Source organism: Salmo trutta, chromosome 12, assembly GCF_901001165.1.
Source record: "Salmo trutta chromosome 12, fSalTru1.1, whole genome shotgun sequence".
In the NCBI taxonomy this organism is placed as follows: domain Eukaryota; kingdom Metazoa; phylum Chordata; class Actinopteri; order Salmoniformes; family Salmonidae; genus Salmo; species Salmo trutta.
In genome coordinates this window covers 77,622,564-77,635,751 of record NC_042968.1, presented here as the reverse complement: position 1 = coordinate 77,635,751, position 13,188 = coordinate 77,622,564, and the positions used below count along the sequence as shown (strand labels likewise).

At 42.3% G+C, this 13,188-nt stretch overlaps 1 protein-coding gene and 4 non-coding genes across 5 annotated transcripts; 2 read left to right on the top strand and 3 right to left on the bottom strand.

The window, feature by feature from the left end:
- The first annotated feature begins 1,327 nt into the window (after window positions 1–1,327).
- Window positions 1,328–4,884, top strand: LOC115204237 (proline-rich receptor-like protein kinase PERK9). Its single transcript, XM_029769637.1, has 5 exons — window positions 1,328–1,398; window positions 1,910–1,967; window positions 2,406–2,438; window positions 3,411–3,568; window positions 3,757–4,884. Exons 2-5 carry the CDS (start codon window positions 1,919–1,921, stop codon window positions 4,471–4,473), a joined length of 957 nt encoding a protein of 318 aa, XP_029625497.1. The 5' UTR covers window positions 1,328–1,398; window positions 1,910–1,918; the 3' UTR covers window positions 4,474–4,884.
- A 217-nt stretch (window positions 4,885–5,101) lies between these two features.
- trnal-uag (transfer RNA leucine (anticodon UAG)) lies at window positions 5,102–5,183 on the top strand. Its single transcript has one exon. It is a non-coding gene; the product is annotated as a tRNA-Leu (tRNA).
- A 397-nt stretch (window positions 5,184–5,580) lies between these two features.
- trnat-agu (transfer RNA threonine (anticodon AGU)) lies at window positions 5,581–5,654 on the bottom strand. Its single transcript has one exon. It is a non-coding gene; the product is annotated as a tRNA-Thr (tRNA).
- A 355-nt stretch (window positions 5,655–6,009) lies between these two features.
- trnas-gcu (transfer RNA serine (anticodon GCU)) lies at window positions 6,010–6,091 on the bottom strand. The gene has a single exon. It is a non-coding gene; the product is annotated as a tRNA-Ser (tRNA).
- Window positions 6,092–6,443: 352 nt separating this feature from the next.
- On the bottom strand, window positions 6,444–6,577 carry LOC115204805 (U8 small nucleolar RNA). Its single transcript, XR_003880473.1, has one exon. It is a non-coding gene; the product is annotated as a U8 small nucleolar RNA (small nucleolar RNA).
- Between the last annotated feature and the right edge of the window lie 6,611 nt (window positions 6,578–13,188).

The following is a 13,188-nucleotide window of genomic DNA, read 5'->3' as shown; positions in this document are numbered from 1 at the left end:
GGAACTTATCGTAAGAGTAAGGGTGTTAACCCCGGTGTTCTGGCTAAGGGTAAAAAAAGAAACGTGACCTAGAGTCATAGAATTTGAATGTCTGACAGTGCAAACTGTTACTGATGACATATATGGGTGCTATGTGGTTATGTTCGGTGTACTTTTAGCCTGTCTTAAATATTTACTCGATCATTGTCATTTGTTAGTAACCTGTGACAACAAGGTGGTAAAGAGCGGTTTTGATATCATTTTTAAGCAGTATTTACTGAAACAGAAGTCAAATGTACACCCCCAACCAAATGTTTCATTTGCCAAGTAACAGAAGTTAAAATGGAAAACTCCATCTGTTTTGTGAGAAGGGGTTACTTTTGCCGTTCAACCAGGTTTCGTCAGGAAAATAGCTGTTTTGTATTACCCCCTTCGAGTCCAACACACGTTTGAACAGAGCTTAAAGGCCCAGTGCAGTCAAAAACACGATTTCCCAGTGTGTTATATATATTTTCAGAATATGAGGTTGCAATAATATGTGAAATTGTGAATATAATGATAAATCCCTTTTAGTGTAAGAGCTGTTTGAAAAGACTGCCTGAAATGTCATGGTGGAATGGAGTTTTGGCCTTCCATGGTGACATCACCATGCGGCAAATTAGTTAATAGACCAATAAGAAAGATGGTTCCAACCCTCTCTGCTAATAACAGCTAATTTTCATTTCCCCCCAACCCACTCAGAACACTCCCTGACAGTCCTAGCAAAATTCTTGCTTGAGAAATTGCTTGCTAAGAAGCTGTTTTTGTTTGTTTTAAATTAAAATGGTCAAAATGAATCACAGTAAGATACTTAATTCTTACCCAGAAATGATTTGATATTGAGATAAAAATTGCTGCATTCGACCTTTTTGAAAAACTTGGGAAAGTATTCTGTATTGGGAAATGTATGAACAAATTTGGCCTACATGCATGCGTCAGGTGATGAGGTTCATACCATACTGCTAGTGATATGACATAAAGAGATGGCCTACAATGTATTTGTGAGTTGAGATCTTCTTCTGAGTATTTCTAACAGGACCATATGCTGCTGGAGTGGGGCCATAACATCAAGGACCCCTGCCTCGCCATGCACCTTTTCAGCCCTCAGCGGGTGCCTGGATGTCACCATTTTACAGCGAGTTGGATTTCATTTGAAGTTTGACTTTATTCCCTCGTCTACACACTTATAATAGCGCTTAATGAGCGCTTTAACCATTTCCACATATCAAGAAGAAAAGGATGGTAGAGGTGCAAGGGGTGGAGTTACTTGGGGTCAATAGCCAATAGAAAGCACCCAAATTATGAGTGGTGTTGAGTACAGTATTTATTAACTGTAAAGTTGTCTGGCTGACACTGGACTGTGAAGAGATACAAGTACAGGTAAGTAAGAATGTGATTTGCAGATGATGTACTTAATATAATATATACTTTGATCATTAGGCTGGTCAAGAGGCCTGACTAGGTTAATTCAATTCATATATTTATCATTATTGGGAAAGGTTGATTACGTGCCTAAAACAGCCTTTTCTGAAGTGAAGTGGGAAAATCTTTATATTCCAGTTTAGGGTCCTGTGTAATGTAATTTAATCTGTTATAAGAACAACAATGATGATTGAAGTGATTCATGGGGTAAATTAAAATCTTGCTGTGAAGTCATCTAGATTAGCTATTATTTTATGCAGGTAGTACAGGCTAATGTTGACGTAGTTTCAAATATGAGAGGAACTGGAGCATTGTGAATTGTCAGTTTATCTCTGATCATCCTGGCACATGCAGCTGGTCTGCATGCCAGTACAACTCTACTGGGTGAGCATGTTAGTGTGTTCTATGATCAAAACAGTATTCAAGCTGTATTTTACGCCAGTCATGCTTCTTCCTGTGTGTTCTCCAGGGGGCAAGGATGATTGTTCAGGTTCTCCTGACGGGGACACTATGCTGCCTACTGCCAGGTCTGTTTCCACATTAAGCCAACATTTATGCCTAGATGGCAACTAAATATAGCCTATAGAATGGGGTCTTATCTTTCTATTGCAAAAGTAAGATTATTTCAGTAGGTGCAAGTGATAATGCAAAGAGATTTTATGAAATAGAACATTTTATATTGTTTTCATAAACTTCTGAGTGCAGATATTTCTGCAGCTGAAGCCTCCTCTCCACCTCTGACCCTGTTTGTATTCTCTACCCCTGATCCCTCTCTGCAGGTTTGCTGGATGCTACACCTCTGACCCTGTTTGTATTCTCTACCCCTGATCCCTCTCTGCAGGTTTGCTGGATGCTACACCTGTGACCCTGTTTGTATTCTCTACCCCTGATCCCTCTCTGCAGGTTTGCTGGATGCTACACCTCTGACCCTGTTTGTATTCTCTACCCCTGATCCCTCTCTGCAGGTTTGCTGGATGCTACACCTCTGAAGGCTAGAGGTAATGAGTCGTTCCACCAATTGTGTGCATTTTGAGAAGTGTAACTTGGTCAAAAGACTTTTGATTTGAACGTTCTGTCATAAAGAGCACATGTTCAACTTAATAAAAAAAACACATTTTCCCATCTCAAAAGGTTAAGACTAGTAAGTGCCTTTTAAGTGCTAAATAAAGTAACCATTGACTGCAAGCTTCACAAAAAAACAGAAATTGTTAAAACATTTCTAGCCTGTCTATCTATGGGTAACAGGGTTGATGTGTTACGCTCCACACCCTCAGCTTTCCACCACAAAACACCAGAAAATGGCCAAAACAGCTCATCTGCATTTACACTATGATTTGACTATTAGATGTTCAATGTTTCTTTTGTAAAAAATAAAAAAAATGTTTCACCATATTAAAACGAGAGTTCAGTTCACGTAACAGGGTTGACCTTTAAAATGAGGGAAACACGTAAATGATCACTAATCACATGAAATAAATAATAATCTTCAGAAATAACTTTGTCAAAGCAAAAAAAAGAACTAGGGCTTTACAATGATGGTGAAACTTTTGGGATTAAATGGGTTAAAATCTTCCTAGAAGTAACACAGGGTTGATGGAGGGACATGTCAAAATGCTAAATGCTTTTTCGTATTCAAAATCAGATTTATTGAATTCTCCATGTGGTCTATATTAAAGGGCACCTCATTTAATATAACAGGCTTTTAAAATTCTATATATTTTTCTACTTATAATATCAAAGGGATGCAAAAGGCACTCATTTCGTGGAATGACCCTAATATTAGAAAATACATCATCAGCACGTGCTTGTTTTACTGCGTAGCCTACTCTTTGATTTATGTTTGACGTGTGTGTGTGTGTGTGTGTGAGAGAGAGAGATTGTTCACACGTGTGAGAAAGAAAAAAAGGTTTTTTAAATGTTTTGTCTCCAACCCCCCTCTCTCCCACCATGATTCCTGTCATTAAATGCAGCTGTAGGGGAGGTCAGTATCGACTCTGCCCAGGCTCATGGCTTCCTGTCTCAGTCACGCTCCAAACGGAACGTCGACCCGGACCCCAAGTGGCACCGCGGCATGCCTGATTTCCAGTCCTACTACAAATTCTACAACAGCATAGGCCATATTGAAGGAGTGAGTAAAGGGATCACATCATGAGAGAGATTTATTTGAATTTTATTGCAGCATTATAATGAATCTTAAACAAGATTTCATTCAGGTTCTTGTCATCTGCCCATCCCTCAACCAATCTGATCACTTATTCTCTCTTTCCCTCCCTCTCATTCTCAAATCCTGTGTGGATCTCTCTCCATTTCTCCCAGCTGTATGAGATTGACAAGATCAGGATACTGTATCAGCAGATCCGTCACCTAGAGCAGGTCTATGGGCCAGATGCATCCAGCTACCAGAATGCCCTTGGTGTGATAACCCCTCCACCTACCACCGTAGCTCCTACCACCACCACACTGCCTCCTACCACTCAGCCCCCCCCTACTACACCAGCACCACTTTCTCTAACTGAGGCTGATGTCCTGTATCTGTGTAACCCCAAAGACCCCCTCTGTAAAGCTCACATCGTTTACCTGCCTGCAGGGGCCATCCCGATCCTCTGTGACCCACGCTACAACCCTACCTGCAAACCCCAAACCGGCAAGGTGGTCATAGCCGCTGCCGGACCAGCTCCTGCAGCACCTGTAGAGCCAGCTGTTGAAGCACCTCCTCCACCCCCTTTTAAGAAGTCTCTCCCACCTCCTTCTCCCGTTGCCATTAAAGGGATGGAGTATGACTGCGACCCTTACTGGGACCCTGACTGCCTGATCGATCACCCACCTCGCTCTGTCCAGGTGACTGAGCCACCACCACCCCCTACTCTCCCGCCTGTTGTGGTGGCCCCTGTTGAGGAGGAGGAGGAAGAAGAAGAAGAAGAAGAAGAAGAAATTGCCACCGAGGAGACAGTAGCGCCTTCTGACCCTTATGATTGGGGGCGTGACCTCTTTGACCCTTACCGCTATTCCGACCCAGCACCTGACCCCCAGTAGACAGTTTTTTTGTTTTGTTTATCTAAGTACAAACAAAACACATTTGTACTGCAATACAACAGAAGGTCATTTACCAAATACCATGTAGGACTGTGAGCAAAACCATAACAAACCCAATTGTACACAAACACAACAATTTCCCCCCATGTATGACATTTCTCAGTTCCATCAGAGAGTATTGTTTTGAGTTGTAGAGACAACGGACTTACAATATATTATATTCAGTGTGTGTGTGTGTGTGTGTGTGTGTGTGTGTGTGTGTGTGTGTGTCATCAATTAATATTTTTTTTAAATGAAGTGTCACGTCCCATTTGAAATTGTTTGTGGTAAAAGGTCGCCCTCCAGCGGTGAGAACTGAAACTGTAAATTAAACGATCTATCTGGACTGTCTGTTTTGTAGATTTAAAATGTGTAGGACTAGTACTACTTTTTTTGTGTGCATTTTGAAAGATTTGGATGCTGTTACTACAAACTAATGCTAGCTAAAGTAATTAGCAGGACGACATACAGTATGTGTGTGCCAGTGAGTACGTAATAAGGGACACTGAAGCAACACAAAAATGATTACATTATCATGTAGCTGGCTATGACTTGTGTTTTGGAAAACGTTTCTCCAAAATTTCCTTAAGGTAGCGTGGCCGAGCGGTCTAAGGCGCTGGATTTAGGCTCCAGTCTCTCAGGAGGCGTGGGTTCGAATCCCACCGCTGCCATTTGAGTTTTGAGGCCAGGTCACCCGTGATTCAAGTCAGTAAGTAAGTATTCAAGTCAGTAAGTAAGTAAGTTAGTTAGTTAGCAGGTATTATTTTTAAGTAGGTTTGTTTTTGCTAGGGTAAGCCGCTGTCTCCGGTTGTATGTTCGAATCCAGCAATAGAAAGTCGTTTTTAATATTTTTGTTTAGTGCCTAAATGTAACCTTAAACACTTTGAAATTTGACGTTTGAGAAACATAGATGAACATCTAATTCTGTGAGAGCTTGTTCAGTAACATATAAACCTGGTGGTATACATATAACAGCGACTATTGCTAGAGTACTTCAAAGCACTTAAAAATGAATTCAGCGACATTTGCATTTATGTTCAAATTAAGTGATAGCGAAGCGGTTGTAAAAGGCACCGCTGAGATTCGAACTCAGGATCTCCTGTTTACTAGACAGGCGCTTTAACCAACTAAGCCACGGCACCACTGGTAACACCAGGAGCGAAATGTTTTTTGTACGCTGTCCATCTATTTAATTAACTACTAAATTGTAGCGTAATTCAGACTATATTTGTTATTTAAAGGTCACGAAATAAAGTAGCCGTTTGCATTTCAAATGTATCGCTATGACCCAGTCCTGTAACTGCCGTATTCAAATAAAGAAAACGTACCTGATTTATAAAGGATTTGAGAGGCCTAAATTGAATTATATTGTATGTCGACTGTTTGTTCCCTAAATACTCGTTTAGAAATCGAGCTATACGTAACATTAACAATGCAATGTGAAACGAAAACGAACTACAATTACAAATCTCCCATCGAGGACAAAATCTCTTCAACCGACGAGGATGGGATTCGAACCCACGCGTGCAGAGCACAATGGATTAGCAGTCCATCGCCTTAACCACTCGGCCACCTCGTCATCATGTAAAATGATTTCATATTATTTATGAATATCTCATTAACGATATTATTTTTGCCTCCTAACAAATTTGAGATCTCAATACTATTTCCCATAGCTTAATTCTCCAAACCTGCCGCGTAAATTATAACCTGCTACAAAAAAAGACACTAGCCGTTTCGAAGTGGCGTGTTTTTAGGGAATCTCATCTGTGTGCATGGGCGGAAGTCATCAAGTTTTCAAAACAGTTCGCTAGAATTGGACAGATGTACTGGGCACTGAGTTTGTACTTCTTTATTACAAACTACGGAGAAACATATCCGTTTAAGAACTTCTGACTTCCTTTTATCAAAACTTCTTAATTCGTCAGTTAATCAGAATAGGATCCTCGGAGTGTTGCGTTTCTCCGAGGACCAGGTGAGAATAATCATTTCTCATCTAACTCCATTCATCATGTTCTGATACTTCATTTCTGAAGTAACAGGTAAGGATATACCTCACTGACGATAAAGTAAGAATATGGCAGCGATGCTCAAGTATGCGTGGCAAGTCATTTCAGATCATGGTTACAAGATTACATATTAGACGATACTGATATATTTCTAATTTTAAGTCCATGTCAGCACCATCCAAAAGTTTATATTTTGTATGCCTATCGTTATATTTACGCCCATGTCATGAAACATCAAGATCTTCTGCTTATTTGATGAGAATGCTTTGCGGCGAATATTAGCATAATCTCAGCACCACCAGCCTTGCTATTGGTGCTTACTCCAGTTCGTTTATTTGTTTTTTAAATGTAACATTTGTTCTATCATCTAAACTACAACAATTTATTTCTACAAGCAAACCTTACGCGGTGAACTTCGTCCTAATTACTGTGTTATTTCGCTAAATAAATACAAAAGATAACAAACGACATAAACTAGCTCTCGCGAGACTGCTACTCCAGTACTGATCCCGTTTACTGGTGACGGCAGAGGTGCTCTGATGCTCCACGCAGCAGAAATGTTCAAACACAACATCAAACTCGCAAGACTGTGCTCCCATGGAAATGTATTTTGCACTTGCTTATCGTGACAGTGACAGAAAGAAACACACTTCGAAAACAGATTCAACAGTAGAACTCGGAACACAGTTTAAGCAGCAGGGTACAGCCCCATAGGGCTGACCCAGTGTATTTCAAGATGCATTTACTGATTAATTAAAGTTACAGATAATGTTTTCCTTCATGTTTTAATTCCTATCTGGTCCTAGCCTATATCACTCCCTGTCACCGTGCCACATTAGTTATTACATTACACTACACATAGTTGGGGAGTAGCGCCACTACATGTAATTCAACTAATAATTCAGCTACATTTTGCAGTGGCTTGATGGTAGTTTAACTAATTTCAAATCTTTGTAGTGTTTTCAGTAGTTAATTACAGTGAACAAAAATACACACGCAACATGCAACAATTTCTAAGATTTTACAGAGTTACAGTTCATATAAGGAAATCAGTCAATTGAAATAAATAAATTAGGCCCTAATCTATGGATTTCACATGACTGGGAATACAGATATGCGTATGTTGGTCACAGATACCTTTAAAAAATAAAAAGGTAGGGGCGTGGATCAGAAAACCAGTTTGTATCTGGTGTGACCACCATTTGCCTTATGCAGCGCGACACATCACCTTCGCATAGATGTTCAATGGCTGTGCAAAGTTGCTGGATATTGGCGGGAACTGGAAGACGCTGTCATGCACATCGATCCAGAGCATCCCAAACGTGCTCAATTGGTGACATGTCTGGTGAGTATGCAGGCCATGGAAGAACTGGGACATTTTCAGCTTCCAGGAATTGTGTACACATCCTTGCGACATGGGGCCGTGCATTATCATGCTGAAACATGAGGTGAATGGCACAACAATGGGCCTCAGGATCTATTACCATATCTCTGTGCATTGAAATTGCCATAGATAAAATGCAATTGTGTTTGTTGTTCCTAGTTTATGCCTGCCCATACCATAACCCCTCCACCACCATGGGGCACTCTGTTCACAACGTTGACATCAGCTTACCTCTCGCCCCCACACAACGCCATACACCCTGTCTGCCATCTGCACGGTACAGTTGAAACGGGGATTCATCCGTGAAGAGCACACTTCTCCAGCATGCCAGTGACCATCGAAGGTGAGCATTTGCCCACTGAAGTCGGTTATGACGCTGAACTGCAGTCAGGTCAAAACCCTGGTGAGGACGACGAGCACGCAGATGAGCTTCCCTGAGACGTTTACTGACAGTTTGTGCAGAAATTATCCGGTTGTGCAAATCCACAGTTTCATCAGCTGTCTGGGTGGCTGGTCTCAGATGATCCCGCTGGTGAAGAAGGCGAGGTCCTTGGCTGGCGTGGTCACATGTGGTCTGCGGTTGTGAGGCCGGTTGGACATACTGCCAAATTCTCTAAAACAGCATTTGAGGTGGCTTATGGTAGAGAAACTAACATTAAATTATCTGGCATCAGCTCTGGTGGACATTCCTGCAGTCAGCCTGCCAATTCCACGCTCCCTCAAAACTTGGGCCATCAGTGGCATTGTGTTGTGTGACAAAACTACACATTTTAGAGTGGCTTTTTATTCTCACCAGCACAAGGTGTGTAATGATCATGCTGTTTAATCAGATTCTTGATATGCCACGCCTGTCAGGTGGATTGATTATCAAAGGAGAAATGCTGACTATACAGGGATGTAAACAAATTTGTGCACAAAATTTGAGTGAAATTAGCTTTATGTGCATATGGAACATTTCTGGGATCTTTTATTTCAGCTCATGAAACATGGGACCAACATTTTGTGTTGCGTTTATATTTTTGTTCAGTGTACTTTTTTGCCATGTAGCGGTGTAGCTAACTACTGGACATTGTTCATTCTGGCAGCTAATTTAGATTTAGTTTTAGTATTAGTTTGAGTATTTTAGATTTAGTTTTAGTCTTAGATTTAGTCTTAAAATACCTTTAAGTCTTAGTCACATTTTAGTAATTTCATCCTTCGTAACATTTTTTATTATCAGTCGACTAAAAGTCTGGTCATTTTATGTCTAGTTTTAGTCACAGTCATTATAGTCAAATAATAGTCAGTGCATTTTCTTTCCATTAAATAATATTTACCTTTATCTTCCATCTTGTGCACAGATAGCCTTGTCCAACTAGGCCTACCATCCCCTCGTATACCTTAGCTGGCAACATTGTTATTGTGGCTGATTTGAACAAATGCCAGCCATAATTAACCATGTATAGGCTATATAGCCTTGGCTGCCGGTTAAACAATTTACAGCTCTGATTTTCTCCCCACCATATCCCTCGGAGTATGGTAAATAACTGCTTTCACTCCTAGTATTCAGCAAACAGCATTCGTTTTTCCAATTGAACAAAGAAAAACAATCCGCAACTCACATTTGTGGATCACGAGAGCAGCAACATAGATAGATGAATAACAGCGCACATGGCAAATAGAGCTTCTGATGTGATTAGAGCAAAATTAGCCTAGATGATCAAAGACATTATTGTTTCTTATTTTGGTAAATTACAATTGAAGTTTCCTGGCTGCGCATCAGTTCAAAACAGAGAGAGTATTGACTGATGTGACCGCTTGCACAACTGAAGGACATTACCCACCAATGAGAAGATTGCACAAAATATTCTGCAAAGGCATGCATTTATGATTGGACAAAACAGATTCAAAGGAGCTTCATGTCAAATTGAATGTCCATAAATCTCATGTGGATTTCTCATCTTGTTACATTTTCGTCAAACAAAAATGAAAATAAATTGTTATAGTTATCGTTTCTTTCAGGTCATCTGGTCTCGCTCTTGTAATTAGTTTTCGTCAGGAAAAATAGGTTGTTGACTAATATCTTTCATCACAGTTATTGTTGACAAAATGTATACTGCTACTGGAACTACCCACTACAATTTTAGCAAAATAAATGCTTTTTTGCAAAAAAGAAATCACTAATAGCACACCCTGCACATTCACATTTCTATTTTTAAGGGTTATGCAGGTCGATAACGATATCAACCAAGTGATATTGTATCAGACTTTACAAACAACATTCCCAGCGAATGAGAAAACAGTCATGGTATTTAGTTTAAGAGAGCGAACAAGATTTAAAAGTACAACATAATTTGAATGGGAGCCAACTAGAGAACGACCGATAATCTGTCGGTTTGATCTTTTTGGTAGCCCTTTGCTAGTCTGTCAACTATCTAGACTATCAGTGCAGCCGATGACCCCTTTACAGCGCGAGAGCACGGTGCCTCTTGTGCCAAACTGCTGCAAGGTACAGCCGGAGCCACTCATTTCTAACAAGCCTGTCAAGAGGAACCTCTGTGTTGGAACTGCTAGCTCCTCACTCATGCTGCACATAATTTGATAACACACTTCAGTAATGTGATACGCATGTAGACACTTTGAAACTGTTAATTAATTTACTGTTTGGCAAACAGTGTTGGGGAAATATAGAAATATAGTCTGAAAATATAGTTTACCAAGTTACCAATTACATAACACTGGAAGAAGTAAAACTAAACTAAAGCTACCATTAAGAAAAATATAGTTTACTTAACTAAAGTTAATTTGTAAAAGTAGTTCACTACATCCAAACTGCTTTGTGAAAAATGGTCATATGTAAATCTCAAATTTCATAGACTACAAATTGTAAAAACATATGAGTTTGTATGTTGGGTCATATGGGTTATATGTTAACAGAATGTGTAATTTTGCCTATTAAACACAAAAACGATGTTTCAAACGAGAATTAGGCAGGACTGATGCCCCAAAAAATAAAGGAAATCATTGCCTCCTTCACCCATATTTCTTTGTCTTTTTGTAAAAAAAAGTATTGTGTAGTTCCAGTAATTAGCTACACTGCTACATGGCAAAAAAGTAATTATCAACTGAAAACACTACCAATATTTCAATTTAGTTTATTACCACCAAACTACTGCAAAATGTAGTTAAATTACTTGTTGAACTACATGTACTGTAGTTCCCTACTCCCCAACTGTCACGACTTCCGCTGAAGTCGGCTCCTCTCCTTGTTTGGGCAGCGTTCGGTGGTTGGAGTCACCGGCTTTCAAGCCATCACTGCTCCATTTTTCATTTATCCATTTGTTTTGTCTTGTTCCCTGCACACCTGGTTTTCATTCCCCAATCACACTACATGTATTTATTCCTCTGTTCCCCCTCATGTCTTTGTGTGAAATTGTTGTGTTAAGTGTCAATTTTGACACGATAGACTGGTGTTCGTTTGTTCCGTGTTTTATTCACGAGGTATGTTTATTTGTTTGAACAAAATTATTGTGACTGTTTGCACGTTTTGCACTTTTGCATATTGGCTGGAGGTTTCGATGCAGTGGCGTCCGTCTGTTGGTTTCTCCTGCCTAAATAAAGTGTGCGCCTGTTCACAACTCTCTGCTCTTCTGCACCTGACTCCGCTCCCAGTACGTACACCATTGACAGAATTTCACACCAACCATGGAGTCAGCAGGAGCAGGTACCCCGGTCAGAGGAGTCGAGGAGCGTGTCCAGGAACACTCGGCAATGCTGCATCATCTTGGTGCCATGATGGATCGCGTTGTCCAGACCATGGACCGCTGGGAGAGACAGGAAGTCTCTCCAGTGCCTCGAACAGCGCAACCGGGGTTACCTCTACCCATCCCGTCCGGATCCAGTTCCAGTGGGATGCGTCTCTCCCTTCCCAGGGTGTATGATGGGATGGTAGCACAGTGCCAGGGGTTCCTCTTACAACTGGAACTATACCTGGCCACCGTTCATACAGCTCCCTCGGGAAGGGGGAGAGTGTCCGCCCTCGTCTCATGCCTCTCGGGGAAGCTCTGGAGTGGGCAAACGCCGTGTGGGGAGAAGGAGACGCGGCGTTGGACCACTTCGGTGAGTTCACCCGCCGCTTCCGGGCCGTCTTCGACCATCCGCCCGAAGGAAGAGCTGTTGGGGAACAGCTCTTCCATTTGAGGCAGGGGACGAGGAGCACACAAGAGTTCGCCCTGGAATTCCGGACCTTGGCCGCCGGAGTAGGATGTAGCGACAGGGCCCTCATCAACCACTACCAATGCAGCCTGCGCGAGGACGTCCGACGGGAGTTGGCCTGCAGGGATGCCACCATCACTTTTGACCAACTGGTGGATCTGTCCATCTGGTTGGATAACCTGCTGGTCACCCGCGGATGTCCATAGGGGGCTCTGTCATTTCCATCTTCCAGCACCCCCGCTCCGGTGCCCATGGAGCTGGGAGGGGCTGAGCATAGGGAGGCTGGAGGAGGGGTTTTCACGTGCACCATCTGTGGCCACAGAGGGCACACTGCCGGTCGGTGCCGGGTTGGTCCCTCTGGGAGTTGAGGCAGCAGGCAGGGCACTCTGGCGTCACCCCAGGTGAGTCTGCACCACTCTCATCCAGAGTCCTCTGTTGTCCACCTGTTTGTACCTGTTTGTTTTCCTGAGTTTTCCCTGCATTCCCAGCATAAGGCGCTCGTCGATTCAGGCGCAGCTGGGAATTTTATTGGCAGAGAGTTCTGGATAGTCGACCATTAGGGTCCGGGCTAATCAGGGAAGCCACCAACTCACTGGCCATGGAGACGCAGGGGGGTCACGAGGAGAGAATCAGTCTCTTCCTCATTGACTCTCCTGCGTTTCCCGTGGTACTAGGCCTTCCCTGGTTGGCTCGTCATAACCCCACCATTTCTTGGCAACAGAGGGCTCTCACGGGGTGGTCGCGAGAGTGCTCGGGGAGGTGTGTAGAGGTTTCCGTTGGTGCTACCATGGTGGAAAGTCCAGACCAGGTCTCCACCGTGCGCATCCCACCAGAATATGTCGATTTGGCTCTCGCCTTCTGTAAAAAGAAGGTGACTCAATTACCACCCCATCGACAGGGGATTGTGTGATAAATCTAATAGGCCAGTGTAAGGCTCCTAGACACCTGCCCAGAGGTAAGCTACATCCCTTACCCGTTCCACAACGGCCTTGGTCACACCTGTCGGTGGATTTTCTGAAGGATCTTCCTCCCTCACAGGGAAACACCACGATCCTGGTTGTTGTGGATCGTTTCCCTAAGTCCTGTCGT

Bases quoted from the DNA above. Each gene is read 5' to 3' on its own strand.
- LOC115204237 (XM_029769637.1), top strand. From the start codon at position 1,919: ATGATTGTTCAGGTTCTCCTGACGGGGACACTATGCTGCCTACTGCCA. The intron at 2,439-3,410 runs GTAATGAGTCGT...CATTAAATGCAG, and splicing joins TACACCTCTGAAGGCTAGAG to CTGTAGGGGAGGTCAGTATC. The intron at 3,569-3,756 runs GTGAGTAAAGGG...CATTTCTCCCAG, and splicing joins GCATAGGCCATATTGAAGGA to CTGTATGAGATTGACAAGAT.